Source organism: Chaetodon auriga, chromosome 3 (assembly GCF_051107435.1).
Source record: "Chaetodon auriga isolate fChaAug3 chromosome 3, fChaAug3.hap1, whole genome shotgun sequence".
Taxonomy (NCBI): Eukaryota; Metazoa; Chordata; class Actinopteri; order Chaetodontiformes; family Chaetodontidae; genus Chaetodon; species Chaetodon auriga.
Genome location: NC_135076.1, coordinates 18,360,897 through 18,380,389, shown reverse-complemented (window position 1 = coordinate 18,380,389; position 19,493 = coordinate 18,360,897). Strand labels below are relative to the sequence as shown.

The 19,493-nt window shown below is 44.1% G+C and overlaps 1 protein-coding gene across 7 annotated transcripts in view; it reads left to right on the top strand.

Annotated features, from left to right (window-relative positions):
• Window positions 1-18,584, top strand: part of LOC143318042 (myosin IXB) — a 56,540-nt gene extending 37,956 nt beyond the window's left edge. Inside the window, exons 12-44 of one of the 7 annotated variants that reach the window (XM_076725943.1) lie at window positions 3-137; window positions 511-632; window positions 780-921; window positions 1,061-1,256; window positions 1,740-1,815; window positions 2,387-2,479; window positions 4,043-4,156; window positions 4,965-5,004; window positions 5,177-5,299; window positions 5,418-5,498; window positions 5,638-5,748; window positions 5,890-6,015; window positions 6,149-6,298; window positions 6,441-6,601; window positions 6,723-7,871; window positions 7,997-8,072; window positions 8,210-8,328; window positions 9,085-9,203; window positions 9,710-9,903; window positions 9,996-10,103; window positions 11,553-11,723; window positions 11,818-11,859; window positions 11,975-12,086; window positions 12,233-12,306; window positions 12,926-13,118; window positions 13,222-13,350; window positions 13,564-13,669; window positions 14,031-14,162; window positions 14,327-14,450; window positions 14,705-14,755; window positions 15,517-15,632; window positions 15,732-15,871; window positions 16,371-18,584. In XM_076725943.1, coding sequence (XP_076582058.1) covers window positions 3-137; window positions 511-632; window positions 780-921; window positions 1,061-1,256; window positions 1,740-1,815; window positions 2,387-2,479; window positions 4,043-4,156; window positions 4,965-5,004; window positions 5,177-5,299; window positions 5,418-5,498; window positions 5,638-5,748; window positions 5,890-6,015; window positions 6,149-6,298; window positions 6,441-6,601; window positions 6,723-7,871; window positions 7,997-8,072; window positions 8,210-8,328; window positions 9,085-9,203; window positions 9,710-9,903; window positions 9,996-10,103; window positions 11,553-11,723; window positions 11,818-11,859; window positions 11,975-12,086; window positions 12,233-12,306; window positions 12,926-13,118; window positions 13,222-13,350; window positions 13,564-13,669; window positions 14,031-14,162; window positions 14,327-14,450; window positions 14,705-14,755; window positions 15,517-15,632; window positions 15,732-15,871; window positions 16,371-16,921 — 5,376 coding nt within the window. In that variant the 3' untranslated portion in view covers window positions 16,922-18,584. Of the gene's footprint in view, window positions 1-2; window positions 138-510; window positions 633-779; window positions 922-1,060; window positions 1,257-1,739; window positions 1,816-2,386; window positions 2,480-4,042; window positions 4,157-4,964; window positions 5,005-5,176; window positions 5,300-5,417; window positions 5,499-5,637; window positions 5,749-5,889; window positions 6,016-6,148; window positions 6,299-6,440; window positions 6,602-6,722; window positions 7,872-7,996; window positions 8,073-8,209; window positions 8,329-9,084; window positions 9,204-9,709; window positions 9,904-9,995; window positions 10,104-11,552; window positions 11,724-11,817; window positions 11,860-11,974; window positions 12,087-12,232; window positions 12,307-12,925; window positions 13,119-13,221; window positions 13,351-13,563; window positions 13,670-14,030; window positions 14,163-14,326; window positions 14,451-14,704; window positions 14,756-15,516; window positions 15,633-15,731; window positions 15,872-15,992; window positions 16,045-16,370 lie in introns of all 7 variants that reach the window. The other 6 variants (XM_076725942.1, XM_076725937.1, XM_076725938.1 and 3 more) reach the window with 6 other exon arrangements.
• Window positions 18,585-19,493: the final 909 nt, after the last annotated feature.

The window sequence follows — 19,493 nt, the reverse complement described above, 5'->3', positions numbered from 1 at the left end:
AGTGCTTGTCCATTGGCGTCCTGGACATTTTTGGCTTCGAGGACTTTGAGACCAACAGCTTCGAGCAGTTCTGCATCAACTATGCAAATGAGCAACTGCAGTATTATTTCAACCACCACATCTTCAACCTGGAGCAGGTGAGTGGTCCTGTGTCGTCCCTCCCATGCCCCAAATGTTTTTACATGACACACTGTACAACACATCATCAAAAGATTTGCTCCCCTGTGATTCAAACGTACGACTCTCTTCTCTGCTCTGTGTTTATAATAATGACTGCTTAAATGGTGACTCATCGAAGCATTTCCTCATGTCTAAAGGGAGAACAAGTTTCGTTCTAGTTTATGCAAGTTTATCTTGTCCTTCAGAGTTGTGGGTGATGAATCAAAGTTAGATTTATTGTTAAAATCTTGAGGTATTTTTTAGCGTACACAAAAGATAAACAGTGAAATTGCAGGACTTGAGTTCACCAAAGAGCTTATTCACCAAAATGTTATGTCTTGCCTCATTCAGGAGGAGTACCAAGCAGAGGGAATCACCTGGCACAACATTGACTACACAGACAATGTGGGCTGTATCCACCTCATCAGCAAGAAACCCACTGGCCTACTCTACCTGCTGGATGAGGAGAGCAAGTAAGAAAAGCGAGAAACAATTCACACGGTTTTATTCATGTTTTGTGGCCGCAGGTAGGGATTAAGTTCAAAGCTTCCCATTAATCTTCTCTCCTCTTTCTTTTCACCCTTCTTCCCCCTTTCCTCCTCTCTGCAATTGTACTTCAGCTTTCCCCACGCCACAGATGAGACATTATTAGCCAAATTCAAGCAGCAGCACCAGGGGAACAAATACTTTGTCCCCACAGCGGTCATGGAGCCTGCCTTCGTCATTCGACACTTTGCTGGCAAAGTCAAATATCAAATCAAGGTAAGGGTAGACAGGAGGAGAAACAGATGCAGAGAACACATCAAGTGACATAAGCAGAAGATTTTGAATTTTCTGCATTACACTTGAATATGACCTGATGCTGCTACCTGTAATGTTCTTGGTTCTTCAACCTCACTAGGATTTCCGGGAGAAGAACACAGACCACATGCGTCCAGACATCGTAGCGTTGTTGCGGAGTAGCGACCGTGCATATGTTCGGCAGCTCATCGGGATGGACCCGGTGGCCATGTTTCGATGGGGCATCCTGCGCGCCACCATCAGAGGCATTGCTGCTTTTAATGAAGCTGGCCGCTCCTGGGCCACCAAAACTTCAGGTACAGTATCAGTGTAACTGTGCCAGAGTACTTGGTAGCACATGTTTTTGTAGGTTATAGCTTGCTGACACTATCTGAATTGTGCTAATGCTGAAGTTACAAAAAGTATCTGCCTTTACTTGTGCAGTTTGTACCACAACTTCAGAGTTTCTGCAGTTTCTCTACTCTGTAATTTGTCCTTCAGGTCAGCACTTAGAGGAATATGGAGAAACATGAGGATTTAGATTTTGCCATTTTCCGTGCAATTCTCAATCCTACAGCCTATTTTTGTGCTCTCAGATGTAGCCCATTGACGTAACAGCCTTTTTATGTGGATTAAAGAGATTAGATAAAGTTAAGACAGAAACCAAAACAACAAAAACTGCTGAAGTCACGTGACTTTGATCAACCTCTATTCTACATAAAAGCCTATTTATGATAAGTACATTATTTTACTTGTTAGTAATGCCTATTAATTGTGTGGTCATGTTTCTTCTGCTTTAGGTGTTGTCCGTCCAACCTCCAGGACTCCTTTAGGAGAACTTAAGCAATCCAATGCTCCAATAGACAGAATGTATAAGTAAGTGATTTACATAATTGTTCATGAAACCATGAAACATGTCTCACTTGCTCTTTGTTATGTTTGGACTGGTTTTCTAGCTTTTGGTCTATTTCCTGTGGAGGATTCTGCCTGCACATCCACATGTGCTGTGGCAGACAGACTGTCAGCCCTGTTTACTTTGTGGTCAATAACTTTTCTTTCATGAAACAGACTGATTATTTTGAATAGGATCTCTATAGTACACAGCCCTCGCGAAGCTGCAACCTTTGCTCCTCTTAAAAACTACACAGCGACATATTTCCTGTTTGAAGCTCCTTGTTGAAGGTGAAGGAAATGTTAAATTGGTTGGTGAACTGTGGACCTCCATATTAATCCTGGATGAGATGAGGAAGGACAATGTCAGACACCCAAATCCTGTTCAGCTGAGTTACTCTAACATATCTGAACTGAATCCATAAATTTTGACAAAACCACAGCTTTTGACGTCACCCTGACAGATTAATCCTCCTTCACCTCATCTCAGCCGGCCCTATCCTCTCCACCTTTTGGTGACCTCAGTGTGTGCGGTTTTCTCCTCTCCCCTCCACAGACGAGCGTCTATGCTCGATTTCTACTTTGATCACTCAGAGGAGCGCCCTCTAGAGGCCTTTGAAGACATCTTTGCTAGCTATGAGACTAAGAAGTAAGTGAATTTGGTGGACAGGAGAAAGGAATGAAGACATGAGGCCAAGCAGGAAGGAAATGTGTTTTGTTTTGGGTAATGGATACTGGTTTGTGTTTCATGTGAGTCTGCTCACATCTAAATAAATAAAAGTGACACACACACACACACACACACACACACACACACACACACATATATATAAGCTATTTAATTTAGTTGAATCCAAACCACTGTTTCGAGTAGGCCCGGCTTATCAAATGTTTCGATGTCTGTTTCTTTAAATATGAATGTAGCAGAGGAAGTACAGAACACTAACAGTACAAGTTGCCCTTTACCTTGCATTCCCTTTCTCCCCTCACAGTAATCCCCATCGTTTTCTGTAGCTGTGATAATCTCTCTCCTTCCTCACGTTTATTATTCTTGCTATAGAGCACAGGAAAGTGTTTGTACTGGCCTACTCTGATTAGCCACCCGGATTACTTCCATCAACTGAGGAGCTGTTGGAAGCACACATGTATTCATACACACACAGAGGGCCCAAGTCAGATTGATGAAAAAAAAAGAGAGAGAGAGAGCTTTCTCAGAATGAAACCAAACCATGAAGAATACCTTTGCATTGTTGGGCCCTTTGAGTCTTGACCTTATACCTCCTGCTTTCAGATCTAAAATTACTGTTTTGTTTTTTATGGACCAGTACCTGAACTAAGTTGAACCCCCAAGCACATTGTTACCATTATTAAATCATCCAGCCCCTAGCAGATCTGCAAGCACTTAGGTGTAGAGGTCAGATTCACTGTGACTCATTTCACTGTATATGTTACCCATTCCTTCACTGCCTGACCTCTGTTTTCATGGTCAGTCATGGTAAGTATAGAACAGTTCTGCATGGACTAGCTCTGGGACACAGAAAAGTCCCCATATTAACCTCACCAGATCCAGTGTCCAATGTAACACCAGTCCCAGTGAGAGGACCATGAATCCAACAGCCTCACCAGTAACAACTTACAGCCACACAGCCTGTAACAACCCCAGCATGGAAACAGGCGGCCGACCACGCTGAACGTCAGCTCAGCTCTGCATGTTAACTACCACAGTGGCAGGGATGTGGGTGTGAATACATCCCCCTGCGTGCCCCAGTCTCTCTTTGTTTGTGTGTGTGTGTGTGTGTGTGCGCGCGTGTGTGTTTGCGTGTGTGTGTTTCTGTCTATAAAAGGGATATGGCAACATGGTTGGGTGGTCGAGTGTGTCTTGTGGTTTTCATGTGCATAATCTCAAACAGTGTAAGAATACATTTTGTGGCTTATTCTTCATGGATGAGCAGAGCATGAAGTTCCTCTTGATATCAGACCCCCAGCCATCTTGCTGTGTGTGTTCTTGTCTTGGGAAACCGTGGTGGTGTGTTTTCTTTTAAGGTGGCATAACAGTTGCGTTCTATCGCGCCCCACTTTACGTTTTTTTTTTTTTTCCCTTTCCTTTCTCCTTTTGTCGTTATTTTCCCTCCCTTCTGTTCCCCGTACCCCCCCCACCCCACCCCACCCCGCCCTTCCCTTTCCACACTGGGTGTGTGTTTGGTCTGATTAGAGACATGCATGCAGAGATCATCAGTTCTATTAAGAACTTGCAGTTGGATGGTGAGGACCCTCGCAAGCTGCTGCAGTCCTGGGGTCGCCTCCGCTTCCCTCGACACGTCCTCCAGTGAGTCTGCAGACAGACCTGGCACCAGCTCTTCTCCAGAGTAGTCCAGTCTCATTGGCTCAGGCAGAACATGCTCTTATTAAAGCCAAGAATAATATCAATGATCCTCAACACATTTTGACCAGCTATGTTCAGTCATAGGTAGTTATAGTAGCTTTACATTTATAGCCACTTTTCTCAATGCACCATTAGCATCTCATGTGATTTAATCTAATACAAACATCAAACACACTCCTGCTTCACAGCAGACATTATATTATTATCCCAGTTTATAGATACTGTCTAGTTTTCTTGAAGGCTAAAACTGAAATTCCTTGAATACCTTCGTTAACTGCCGCATGACAAGACTGTGCTGGAATGTGAGGTTTTTTCGGAGCATCTTGTGAAAATATGTCACAGTGGCCTCGCAGCATGTTGGAATATACAGCAGGTTCTGCAGTCAGAGAGCCTGAATATACATTTAGGGCCCTTTTATGTTGTGATGACCACAAGAGAGCATGTCTGTCTGCGTATGGTGAGTTACTGCTGGGCTGATTGTTTAGAGTAACATCCCATCATCTGCAGCAAACTTCCTTCTCCTCCTCTCTGTCACCCTTACTCTCTCACTCATTCATGCCTTGTCTGCCCGTCATTCATCCCATCTTCCAGGTGCAACGCTTGATTTCATCACTGATTGACAGCGCATGAAGAAGTCACCCGTCCGTACTAACCTGGCTTCACACACTCCATCCACAACTTCTTCCATCCTCCTGCCACAGGCCTTTAACACTTCAGTCCTAACTTACCCTGCATCTTCTTTCTCCCACAGGAAACAGAAGAGCACCAAACAGAGGCAGGTCATCCCCAAGGTAAACCTGATGAAAGACCCCAATTTAGGGGCAGATAAAGAGAATATAAGTACGGTTTGAGTAATATAAGACAACTCAGGTGATGGGATTTTATTAGTTTGCCATCATTTCAGTGGAATCATAATGATTGAGTGCAAGTGGGAGATTAATTGACTGTGCTTCTGCTGTGCAGAGTTTGCTGGATTCTCGGTCTCTGAAGTTCATCGTGGGCCTGACGCTGCATGATCGCACTACCAAGTCTCTGCTCCACCTGCACAAGAAAAAGAAGCCTCCCAGCATCAGTGCCCAGTTCCAGGTGACATCTCCCACAACAGTTTGCACATCACACACACACATACAAGCCTCACACACCCTCCAGCAGGATTCTCCTCCATCAATCCCATTCAGCAAACCCCTTCCCTCATTTTCTGCAGACCTCTCTGACCAAACTCTTGGAGACTCTAAACAGAGCAGAGCCCTTCTTCATTCGCTGTATCCGCTCCAATGCTGAAAAGGTGAGACTGCCATTGTTAGTCTGTTAGAATGTCTTGAACACAACTATCAAATTTTGCTGATTGTTTAATTGGTTAATTAGAGGTTTTAAATGGTAAGAGAATAACTCGGTGTGTTTCTTGTGTGCCTTTATATGAGCAGAAGGAGATGTATCTGGATGAGGCCTTGGTGGTTCAGCAGCTGCGATACACAGGAATGCTGGAAACTGTTCGCATCAGGAGGTCAGGCTACGGAGCCAAGTACACATTCCAGGTACTATAACATTACTCCACTTAATCCTACAGTTAAATATTGGGCATTAGGTTTTGACCATTCATGTCTACCACACAAGTCCTCTCTTGAACAGTCTGTTCATTTCTTATTTTTATTATCTTTATTGCCCTGTGCCTGCAGGAGTTCTTAGAGCAGTTCAGGGTTTTGCTGCCAAAGAACACCACCGCCTTAAAAGAGGACATCTCAGCGCTGCTTGAGAAGAAGATGGGCCTGGACTCCACCACATACCAGATAGGCAAAACTAAGGTACACCACTAAACTCTTGCCATTGCTTCTGAGTTTTATTCTTTCATTGCACCTTATAAATCCCATTTCATGCATGCATTTGATCCTGTTTCCCTTCTGTGCATGTGCATTCTGGTGTGTTCTTCTTGTTCAGGTGTTCTTGAAGGAGCTTGAGCGACAGAAGCTGCAGGACACGCTGCACAAGGATGTAATGCGTAAGATCATCTTCCTTCAGCGCTGGTTCAGAGCTCGCCTGCAGAGGAAAGAGTTTCTGGACATGAGACAGGCAGCCATCTTAATTCAGGTAAACACCAACGCAACACTTATGTTTGAGGCTGTCATGTCAGTATATTGATTTTGTTTGTTATGTTCCCATTCTAATATTTAGCAGAGAATTGAAGTATAACACTGACATCCCCTGTTCTATTCGCTGTCCGCCTGCTTAGCATTCATGGCGCAGGTACTGCAAGGAGGAGCAAAGGCGACGAGCAGCCACTCTGATCCAGGCTGTGTGGAGAGGCCACAGACAGAGATCAGAGAACCGCCGCCAAAGACGGGGCGCTACCAAGATACAAGCCCTGGTCAGAGGACACTCAGCACGTAAAAGGTAATAACACAGAGACACTAAAAAGTACTGAATACAATAAGTCTACAGGGGGGCATGCAGTGCTCTGTAAAATTTTTAAGAACGTATGTGGGCCACCATATTTATGTTTTCTATATTACAGGTGCCGTTCCATGCGTGAGGAGAAACGGCAAAGGGAGGAGGAGGAAAAAGAAGCTCGGAAGAGGGCAGAAGAAGAGGAAAGGAGGAGGAGGGAAGAAGAGGAGGAGGCCAGGAGAAGAGCAGAGGAGGAGGAAGAAAAAAGGAGGAGGATGGAAGAAGAAGAAGCAAGGAGAAAAGCAGAAGAGGAGGAAGCAAAGAGGAGAGCGGAGGAAGAAGAGGCAGTCAAGAAGGAGCTGGAAGCAGAGACAAGAAAGGCAAGCGAGCCTCAAACAAGAGAGGATCCGGATATAGAGCTGGTCACAGAGGAGATGCTGGACGACAACCTCCCTGTCCAGGAGACGGAGGAGGAGAGAGGAGAGGAGGACAAAGAGGTTAATACAAGCTCACATACAGAGGAGGAACAGGCCAAGGACGAAGAGCTGGAGGATGGAGAAGTAGATTTGACGACCAATGGTACCCAGACTGAGGCTGGACCCCAGCTGGATGAGAAAGAAGAGGACGAGGACTTGGAGAACCAAACACTAGAAGAGTCAGCTTCAAAACCTGCTCTTCCCTCCAATGCACTTACACCCACATCTCCAGGTGAAGAGTTGGGTGAACAAGCTTCCAGAGATACCTCCCCTCCTTCTGGTGCTGAACTAAAGAGAGCACGAGCCCCAGCTGTAAACAAGGGCCCGTCATCCAGGAGCCAGGAGAAGAGAGAGCAGAGGAGACGAAGAGGGCTGGAGCACAACCAGAGAGAGACAGAGCGGGCCTCCTCCTCAGCCGTTAGCAAGGATGAAACGTCCCCTCCGAAGAGCAAAAGCCAGGAGACCCATAAGCTGAAAGAGCGGGCAGACAGCAAGGAGCTGGACCAGTACACATTTGTGGCCTGGAAAATGAAGGAAGATAAAGGAGGGAAGAAGGACACTAAATCGTCTCCTCCTTCCACCGGTCCTGTTCGTCCGTCTACGTTATCCCTGCAGCTCGCTGACCCTTTGTCTGAGAGAAACGGTCTAGGTGAGGGTGTCGGAGCAGTACACCTGCACCGCCGTCCTGGGGCAATTAAGGAGAAGCCGGAGAAGTGGAGGGGGAGGAGGAGTGATGGAGAAGCCTGTGAGGGCACCAGCCCTCCCCACAACAGGGAGGAATGGAGAAAGAGGAAACCGCTGTACGTCTTTTCTGGCCATATTCTCAGATCAGATCATGTTTTTTGTCTAACAAATGGCAGCTTTCTTTCAACATTGTTTGTTCTATTTGACATCATTTGACATTTTTTCATCTGTTGATCTGCAGGAGTGAAACAGCCTCCTCATCCATTGACAGTTTGTCTCCAAGTTCTGAAGGGGCTGGTGCAATTTCTGCCAGAGAGGTATTATAAATTTCCATCTGCTATAGTGGAAAATTGCTTGTTTTAGATGTTCAAATATAAACATTTTACATTGTAAAAAACAGTTTCGGATCCAGTTATTCTGTGCATACTTCATCACTTTTGATTCTGTTCTGTAGGTTATTTCCCCCTCAGAAAGCTATGGTGATGGCTCAAAGGGAAGCTCCATTAGAAGGAAACACCAAGATGGTTCTGCTCACCCAGACTCTGCACACTCCATCCCGTCCACACCAGACAGGTACTGCACTGGACTGGCCTATAGATGAGTGGTGGGATGCAGGAAAAAGCTTTTTGGCCCATGCATTTAGTTTGAAAAGGAGATGATTGAGATGTATGAAGCACAGGACTATGTGACCAGTAGGCTAAAAGATACATGCACTTCCTTCTCAGTAAATCAGCCACAGTTTCATCTTACAACATCTGTTTGAGTCAGACTGTTCATGGGAAAACCCTTCGCCTTGTATAATGAAACTATCCTCAGCTCCTTGTGTGGTGTTCCACTTCCCCAGCCGGAAATACCTGATAACTACATTTCAGATAAAAGGGTTTATATGCCAAAAATGTACGCTTACGGCTCAGTCGCCTGGCCCGCATCGGGTGGACTGCTTTGTTTTTAATTTGTATTGTTGCTATGGTGACACTGCTGGAGCAGAGCTTAAGTATGTGGCCCTTTTAAAATAGACTCTTTCAGGATAAATCAGTTTTTATGGTATTTTTAAAAAGTGGACATGTTAGTTATGTACTTAAACGATCTGTTTTCCCTGTTGCCAAGAAACAAAGAGTTACAAACAGGCATGTAATTAAGAACACAAGACAAACCTCACTCTGCTGTTAGAAATGAATGAGTTGTGAGATGTGACATTGTGAAGCCACACTGAAAACTCCCGTCCCTGTTTCCAGCATCAGTCTATCACTATGAGTTATTTTAGAGCTACTCAGCATTTTGGTTTCATTAGGTTTGTGAGTATTCTCCGTGTGTTTCTGTGCCCTGCAGGCCAGGTGGTTTCTTCAGCAAGATTTTGAAAAAACGACCGCACAAAGAGGCCCAGACTCCAGACAACGGAGAGCTGCCACTCACTCAGTTTCTCAATGACAGGCCAACAGGAGGGGAAGGTAAATGATACAAGCTTGGTACCATTCAGTGTGTCCTTGTCAAGCTTCGGGACAATGACAGGACTTAATAGAGCACAGAGATTAACTTAATTCCTTTAATTTGAAATGGCTAAACTGATTATATTTAAACTTTAAGAGTAGATATTGAGATCAGTGTCTTTTTATTGCCAAACACAAACTGCCCTACAGCTGCTAAAGTGCTGCAGTCCACTTTGATCACACCTCATGAAATGAGAAATGCAAAGAAAACACAGGTGTGTTATCACTATTATTCTCAGGCCTGAACCAATCCTGCTGTTTGCTTTCTGAGAAAATAGTGGCCCGTGCTGGATCATGCTCAGTACTAACAGAATAACTTTCCTCTGTGGTACTTATGCCTACTGTACATTCTGCCGTAGAGGTTTGAGTTAAGAAAGAAGGCAGAGAAGTGGTCTACGTATCATTCGCTCATCTTTTCCTCCTACACTCTGTGATGATAAGTATTAAAACATTCTCCCTCCCTCCAGCCCCATCGTCTGGACATCCGTCTCGGCCCCTTTCCCAGCCTCATGGGGACCGTGCTGGTAAAGGTTTAGGCCGCAACCCCACCATAAAGATCAGTCGTGCCACACGGGTGTCTGAGCAGTGGAACGCCTCGCTGGATCGGGAAATCACCAATGCCAATGAGCTGCGACACCTCGATGAGTTTCTGGGCAACCAGGTGAATGAACAGCAACCAGATGTTAGATGTTAAAGGAAATCATTTTATCTTATTGAACCACTAAGATATTTTTGGTTTGTGTTCTCTTACAGGTCAATGATTTCCGCTCCAGGGGGAAGTCGCTGTCAGCCACAGAGGCTATCTTTGTTACAGCCACAATGCAGTTCAGAGAGACCATCAAGGCCATGTATTCTCTGCCAGTGAGTCTGTCTGCAGGCACATACAGCGGCTTGCAAAAGTATTCATACCCCGTGAACTTTTCCACATTTTGTCACGTTACAGCCACAAACATAAATATATTTTATTGGAATTTTATTTTAATTTTTTACTTTGTGGAAATGCCTTTTGCTGCAATTACAGCAGCAAGTCTTTTGGGGTATGTCTCTACCAGCTTTGCACATCTAGAGACTGAAATTTTTGCCCATTCTTCTTCGCAGAACAGCTCAAGCTCAGTCAGATTAGATGGAGAGCGTTTGTGAACAGCAGTTTTCAGATCTTGCCACAGATTCTTGATTGGATTTAGGTCTGGACTTTGACTGGGCCATTCTTAACACATGAATATGTTTTGTTTTAAACCTTTCCATTGTAGCCCTGGCTTTATGTTTTGGGTTGTTGTCCTGCTGGAAGGTGAACCTCCGCCCCCGTCTCAAGTCTTTTGCAGACTCCAACAGGTTTTCTTCCAAGATTGCCCTGTATTTGGCTCCATCCATCTTCCTATCAACTCTGACCATCTTCCCTGTCCCTGCTGAAAAGAAGCACCCCCAGAGCATGATGCTGTCTTCAGAGTGATGTGCAGTGTTTGTTTGCCACCACGCATAGTGTTTTGAATTTAGGCCAAAAAGTTCAATTTTAGTCTCATCTGACCAGAGCACCTTCTTCCACATGTTTGCTGTGTCCCCCACGTGGCCTCTGGCAAACTGCAAACAGATCTTCTTATGGTTTTAACAGTGGCTTTCTTCTTGCCACTCTTCCATAAAGGCCAGATTTGTGCATGCCCAATAGTTGTCCTGTGAACAGATTCCCCTACCTGAGCTGTGGATCTCTGCAGTTCGTCCAGAGTCACCATGGGCCTCTTGGCTGCATCTCTGGGGAAATCTTTTTATAGCCTAACCCTGCTTTAAACTTCTCCACAACTTTATCCTTGACCTGTCTGGTGTGTTCCTTAGACTTTGTGATGCCGTTTGCTCCCCAATCTTCTCTTAACAAACCTCTGAGGCCGTCACAGAACAGTGTGTTTGTACTGAGATAAGATTACACACAGGTGGACAGGTATTTAGGTCAACGTTTGATCATTCAGCAATCATCAGGCAACTTCTGAAGGCAATTGGTTGCACTCAGAGAAAAGGTGGCTGATTACATTTGCACACCAAACACTTCTCAGTTTTTTATTTAAAAAAAAATATTTAAATCATGTGTAATTTTCTTTGTACTTCACAATGGTGTGCCACTTTGTGTTGGTCTTTCGCATAAAATTCCAATAAAATATATTAATGTTTGTGGCCGAAACATGACAAAATGTGGAAAAGTTCAAGGGGTATGAATACTTAAGCAAGCCACTGTAGCACACACATAATACACACTGATCAAAGGTCTTCCTCACCAACCTCTTCTCCTCCTCACTTTCTCTCCTGTCCTCTGAACTTTACCAGAAACCCACCATTGGCTACAAAGGTCTGATGACAGGCTACCAGAACAAAGTCATCCACCTGGCAGGCGACAAGCAGAAAGGAGAAGTCCAGCTTGTGGTCAACCTCTTCCAGTCGGTGCTGGATGGCTTCATCAGAGGAGAGATGAAGAAGGAGGAGGCTGAGCCTGCAAAGGTGAAACACTGAGAGTCATTATCATTCAGTCTAATAAGTCCAGATATAAAAGAATACGGTGTATCCATGCTTATGCTCTCTGTGTGTTTTTCAGCCTGCAAAGGCTCGGAAGAAGAGGAGGAAAAAAGATAAAAGTGTGAGTATGCAAAGCTTCAGCTTTTTCCTTGAATCTATGTTCATTGTATTTCAATAATGATTTGTAATTTAAGTTAGATCATGATTTCTAATTTTGTGACTGACTGTCTTGTTAGATGGAAAGCCCCCTGGATCATAGTTTCGTCAACTATCAGGTCAACATTATGCAGTCATGTGACCAGTGTTCTTCTTTCATCTGGGGCATGGAGAAGGCCTATATGTGCAGCTGTGAGTTAACACCACAACAAAACTGTTTGTGTTGTGTCTACATTGATTGTATTTGTGTTCACATATTAAAAATAAATCTTACAGTATAACATAAAGATATTAGTTCCTGTGCTCATTCACAATTGATTTTTTATCTTGTCGTACAGATTGTAAAATGGTGTGCCACAAGAAGTGCCTCTGCAGAATAGTCACTGACTGCACCACCTTCTGTGCCAAAAAGGTACGTTTTTATTTATAGAAATGACAGGCCTGGATTAATGATGTGCTTTTGGAGTGATGCTAAGCTTACACAGTTTAGTATAGAGATGTCCTTCTTTAAGATAGCCTCTGCTTCACTAGATTCAACCTTATTTTCTCAGTAGGTCTGAAACCTGGCACTTTATGTGTGTTTTCTGCCTGTATTCAAAGATAAATGACCATTACAGCACTGGCTCATCAGATTTAAGCACCTCATTTTAACTAGCTAGAGAAGCACTACCAAAGCCTAGCGGGAGCTGTGATAATGAATGATAACGACAAAATTCAAAAAGACTATTGTAAATTATCCTTTGTGACAGTAATACTGAGCAAAGAAAGCCAGTGGAACAGTAGCTAAGGGAGAAGTGGAGCAGGACCGTGGCTCTTTATATTATATTGCATTAATATGTTGAAGTCTTATGTTTAATTTAGTATAAGCTCTGGGGAGTTTCGTCATGAAATTCTCATCATACAAATTCGAATACAGAGCAGGTTATAAGGAGCTATATTTCAAATCAGACGGTGAATTTTATTGCAATAAGGAACGTGTGATCTGTTGTGGTGACTTGTGGCTGACGGCTGCTGTCTCTCTGAATTCACAGAGTGATGAGGAGTCTGGTGGTCAGCACTTTGGGGTGCGAGTGTGTCACCTGATTAGTGATAAGAACCCAGTACCCATGGTGCTGGAGATGATGCTGGAGCATGTGGAGATGCACGGCCTCTACACGGAGGGCATCTACCGCAAGTCTGGCTCTGCCAACCGCATGAAAGAGCTGCACCAGCGACTCGAAACCGGTGAGACATTTATGAAGAACTGCGGAGCTGTGCAGTTAAACATACATAAAACCTGCCATGGCTCCTTTATTGATTTTTATTTTTTTTCTGTTGATGTGTTTAGATCCCCACCTGGTCTGCCTCGAAGACTATCCCATCCACACAGTGACAGGCCTGGTGAAACAGTGGTTGAGGGAGCTCCCAGATCCACTCATGACCTTCACACATTACAATGATTTCCTGCATGCAGTAGGTGAGGATGACATTCCCCACCAGGGGGCAGCATTGGACAGTACACAGTGTGTGCTGGTCTTTTCCTTATCTGCTACTGCTGAAACTAAAATTAGACATGTAAGGTGAAAACATTGATCAGTCTTGATTGAAATGAAATAGAGGCTTTTAATATATATTGGACTATTAGCATTCATGGGGTTCTCATTAATGATGTGTTTTCTTCTCTTGGTAGAACTGCCAGAGAAGCAGGAGCAGCTTCATGCTATATACAAAGTGCTGGAAGAGCTTCCTACAGCAAACTTCAACACATTGGAGAGACTCGTCTTCCACCTCGTCAGGTAGAGATTTTCCCTCATTGTGGCTTTCTTTGGTGGCCGTTTTGTCACCTGACTTGTTTCAAACATACAAATAAACCTTAGCGGTTATTTTACAATTTGGATATTGTACAGGCAACTACAACCCTGAATCCAAAACAGTCGAGACGCTGTGTAAAACATAAATAAAACCGAACAGCAACACGTTTCAAGCAAGAACAGGTGATAGCGTCATGATTGGGTATGAAAGGGGCATCCCGGAAAGGCTCAGTCATTCACAAGCAAGGATGGAGCGATGATTGCAATCTGTTTATGTTTTACACAGCGTCCCATCTTTGAATCGGGATTGCAAACTACATGCTAATCTCCAAGTATTCTCTTTCAGGGTGTGCAAAGTGGAGGCTCACAACCGTATGTCTCCCAACTCGTTGGCCATAGTCTTTGCCCCGTGTGTCCTGCGCTGCCCGGACAGCGCTGACCCGCTGCTCAGCATGAAGGATGTCGCCAAGACCACCATGTAAGACTGTCATCAAAGCAAACACAGCAAAATCTACTTTTTGCTTTTCCATGATATAAGTGACCTCATTATTCTGTAGTTCATAGTTAATATCACATACATAACACGCGAGTAAGCTGTAAATCTGCACGCACGGTGCTTGTCGTTCCCGCCTCCCCCTGTAGGTGTGTGGAGATGCTCATCAACGAGCAGATCCGGCGCTACAACGAGAAGATGGAGGAGATCGAGCAGCTGGAGTACGCCGAGGCTCTGGCTGTCAACCAGCTCAAACTGAAGAGACAGAACACGGTGAGAACACTGGATCACCTGCGTTCGATTTAGTGAGGTCTCATTACCATGGAAAGAACGTCAAGTTTTAGACTGTTGTTCAGCTTCACGCCTGGACGTAAAGGAAAGAAATGTGATCTTTTATGTCTTATTATATCACACACTCAATAAAGCTTTACGAGTCGGTAACATTTACAGCATTGTAGCCCAGAGTCAGACGATGCTGTTCTTAGGTCACATGGGTAACATGGCCGATGTTCCTTGTCTCTCTTTAGCACTACTGGCATTTACCTCTCAGGTTCTCAGCTCCTTACAAAGGAGTGGTGGTATGTATCACTGAGTTCTCCTGGTACAGTAGATCTAGTATTTGTAGTGTGTAGTAGGGTGCCATGTGCCTGTGCATGGCATGTTAGATGTGGGTGACGCTCTGGCTGTTTTGAGTTTGGTTTTTTTTTGTTTGTTTGTTTTTTTTTTTAATCCTTTTTCTCCTTTACTCTTCCGTACTAACTGGTAGTAGTTTGCATGTCGCTGTTTGCCATTATTCTTTATTCTTGTTCTCTTCATGAGAGGACAAGATGGTTCTGGGATGGTGTCACATTGAAGGCAATAGTGTGACTTGCAGAGTTTAATGTTTATCATGCATTTTTTTTCTGTGTGTTCTTCTGTTATTCCATTTTTCTTTGAAAAAGGACCACAAAACTGTGACAGTCAACTTATATTTTGGATGTTTCTGGATTGTGGTGTCCTGGCTGTTTGCGTATGGAAACCCCTTTCAACAGTACTGTTTGAAAGGGTGGATGTTAATATGTTTACTCGCTTCTTTTGTATCACAGCATTTATTTTTTCCCACCGATAAGTTCTGTTTCACAGATGATGTGCGGATGCATGAACCATCTGGCCTCTTGTCTTTTCCTCACTAACAAGATCTGGAGTCAGTTTCAGTTTGGGGTGTGCAGTGTGTATTTTGTGGCCATTTATGTTCATTGTGTAATTATTATATGAATAATTCAATTTATATAGTAATTACATGACGGACATTTTTAAGTGGATTTGGTCGAAGTATCATTGTGTGATGCCTCTTCTGCAGGTGCACGAGAAGGTCAGTTCTGATCTCAGTGTGGTCCCTGAGAACGAGCCTCTGGACTCAGACACAGAGGCTGAGAAGAACTTGGTGGAGCGCATCAAGTCCATCAAACAGGAGAAGTAAGGATGCTTCCTGTGTTACTTCTGTGTCCAGCTTAGCGTAGCATCCCTCTCCAGTCGCTCATTCCTTTGATGTCCTTGTCATCTGTTTCTCCATAGAGAGGATCTGGCCTGCCGACTGCCAGAGATGGAGCAGCCTGGTTCGGACCAGGAGAACCTGGACTCTGAAGCCTCTCTGAGCTCCGAGAGTCTTCTGGATGAGCAGCAGCGCTCTTCTGTTCACGGCTCAGAGCCTGAAGGTCAGTATTGACGGACAGTCCGGTCTTTCCTTCCTTCCACCTGTTTCTCTCACTACCCTGTGGGTTTCTGACCAGACCACGGGGCCGCTGGGTTGGGCCCTTCCTGTCTTTTGTGGTGCAGGTCTGGACCAGTGATGGTGATGGGCGGTGACGTCTGCTCTGTAACAAAGCAGGTTGGAGGAACAGCAACCGTGTTTGTGTGTTTTTGTGTGTGTGTGTGTTTGTGTGCATACGTCTGCACACCCATGTATGCATGTAAATGCATGTGCGGCACAGAAGCATGCTCAAACATAATCCAAATTAATTAATTGAACATTTGGCACGTGTCCAATCAAATGCTTGCCTAATTGTGCCTCACTGAACATACATTTTCGTAGATAACATGGTTGCATGATCTTCCATTGGTTTTCATCCTTTCAGGATTGTCGTGTAAAGTAGCTTTTAGCAAAATGTGTATCTTCTACTTCCTCAACTCTTCTGTTACCTCCATCTCTTCCAGGACGAGGTGGCGCCCAGCTGAGGAGATGCAAGCCAGTTTGTCCACCCAAACCACCAGACCTGGCCCAGCGAGTGGTCCCTGGCGGACGTGTCTCGCTGCCCAACCTCACCCCTGCTAGCTCCACCTCCTCTGTGTTCAGCTGCGCCTCCTCGACCTCTGAATCCTCCAACGTCTCCTTCAGGCATCCACTGCAACGTCGCAATCCCGTCATCCCACACACAGTTAAACTCCCCCCAGGCGTCCTGTCCCAGTCTGCAGCGTCCAGCTCGGCGGAGACTCACACCCCTCCTGGAAATCCAGCGATAAACTACGTCAGGAGAAGAGAGCAGCCCGGCCGGCGTAAAGACAGCACCCAGTCCCTCTACATCGACAGCCCAGAGGGTGACCTCTTGATGCATTTCTCCTCCTGCCCTCCCTCCACTTCCTCCTCCTCCACCTCCATCTCCATGGTAACGCCCTCTCCCCAGCACCAGCACCACGATACGCAAGCACAGACAGGCCAGAGACGTTTTTCTGATCCAGACATACCTTATATGGATGATGACGTCTGACCAGGACAGAACGGAAAAGATGGTGAAGCAGATTATGGACAGCAACCTCAGAGTAGACGACAGGAAATGAATAAAAATGACAGACAGTTGCCACAAATGGCAGTGATGGATGGAAAAAAGCCAAGAATCAAGAATCACATCAGAGGAACATGACCTGAACATGTGAATGAAAACAGTGGATGTACAAACGAGTGACACAAATGGAGGCTGTTTGAGTTGCTGTCATCAGTGAGAACCAATCAAGGAACTACAAATGTGGCTAAAGTCTTGTTGTCCTCTGACAGTCAAAATAACCAGACAGGATGTTGCTAAGCACCTTTTCTATCATTTTAATATATATATTGTGGTGACTGTTGATGACTAGGTTGGGACAGAGGCATTTTCCTCCAGCCTCGTAACAATGAACCAGCAGGTTTTCTTTCTCCTGTTTTTTTTTTTTAAACATTTGTGCTAATTCAAGGAAATATTGCAGGTTCCAGCCGCACTTTTCATTTCTTAGTTCTCCTAATGAGCGAAACACGCTCACAGAAATGTTAGCTAGTGCCTTGGTAATGTACAGTGAGTTGAGAAATTCCTTTCATTTCATTGCTCATGTTATGTTATGGACAGTGTTGCAGAGGGTGGGAGGGATGGTTATTTGGGATAAAAAGAGGGTACCTTTGTCCGAGACTTTTGTGTTAATTTTACTGAACCGACACGAGACATGTTTGAAACAAGGACCTACCATCAACATGCATATTCTGACCGTTGTACAGGAGCCTCGTCACATCAGCTGCGATGGACAACGCCGTCTTTCCACCTTTACCCTCTATCTACTGCACAGCAAACCCCAGATAGGAAGTCATTTCCTCACATAGTAAAGGGAAATGGGAGCAGCACACGCCACTTTTTTCCTTTTGAAACAACAAAAACACAAACCCAGCCTTGATGCAACAGCCGTGCCACGATGTCTTTAAAGCCCTCAAGTCCTTGAACTCACCTTACCCTTTCCTAAAAATGACTTGGCTTCACTCAGCTGTACCGTGCCTGCCATTCAAAGTAAACACAATGAGCAGGTTCTGCTGAAGCACATATTTGGCCAACTTTGTATGAAATGTAATACTAATGTTTCTCTTTGACTGCTGTTGAATGATGTCTGTTAGTTTGTCTGTATTATGAGGACGATGTTCTGTTGTGTAATGTGTAACAGAGAGTGTATGGTTGGGACTGAATGACGTGAACTGTAATGGTTATTAGTATTAACATGACAATACAGAACGTGATGCTTGTAAAGTGTGCTGCTGTGTGTTTTCATCAGGCTCGGTCAAAAAGTTTCTCAGTGTTGCATGACAAAACTGTAAAAGCAGACGATGAAGAAAATGCGATTTTCTTTTTTTAAGTTAAGGGAGGAATATAAAGACTGTGTACTGTTTTCATCTAAACTATGAACTACAAGAGTTCACCGTAAATTCTCCGTAAATTAGACACACTCAGCCAATCGACACAAACATTTTGACAAGAAATATGAATTTAGACAATAATATTTCTACAAATTAATGAAAAATGAATGCATGTGTTTAAATTTTTAGATTTAGCCAGAAGAGCAGCCCCTGAATGTTACTTAAGCTTCAAACAGCTGCATCTCCGTTTCATGTGAGGAAAGTTGGATAAGTTTCTCTGTCCCACAGGAAATCCTTAATAGTCGAATAAATGGTGTTATTGAAAGTGTTGGTAAGTCAAACAGTTGCTTTGAATCAAAAGAAATAACCACAGGATGAAAGTCCTCCCTGTTCGACATTCAGTCTGTGGTCAGAAGTTTCTCATGTGACAGATCGTGACAGCTTACATCACAGTGTTTCTTTATAAAAAGGATATTGTGATATTAACTCTGGCCTAAACTAAAGTTTTGGTTGTTGAAATGAAAAATTTCACTGTCGCCTGTGAAGTTGCAGCAATGACTCGATAAACCTGAGGCTGTCTCAAAGGTAAGTAAAGAGCTGTGTTTTAACAGGACACACACACACACACACACACACACACACACACACACACACACACACACACAAAAACTTCATTTCTACATGGGTAATTCCTCTCTTCAGGACTGAGGTCTGCTCTTATAGAAAAATAAGTGATCAGTTTACATTTTGTCATACTGACTCACCACCAACTTTTTTTTTTCCCCACTCCATCCAAAGTAAACATTTTCTAATTGATATAATGAAATGAGGTCATACCCAGCAGGAAATGGCTTAACAAAATGTCAGGTCGGGTATGTGTGTTCTTCATTTCACACCCAGGTATCTTTAATACTTACATACGCGTTTTAAATGACTCAGGCTGATTAAACCTCTACTCAGATTCACTGGACTTCATTCACTGATAACAGCAATAAAGGTAGAGGTGTCATGAGAGAACTGTCAGTCAAAACAAGTCCAGATTAGAGGCCTAATAAGGACAAATGATTGAAATCGCTTGTGTGCAGGGAAGGTAGTTATTGGTACAATAGTACTTCCAAAAGAAATAATTAAAAAAAAATGCTTCACCTACGCGTACACGCAATACATAACTGAAATTTAACATAACATATCAT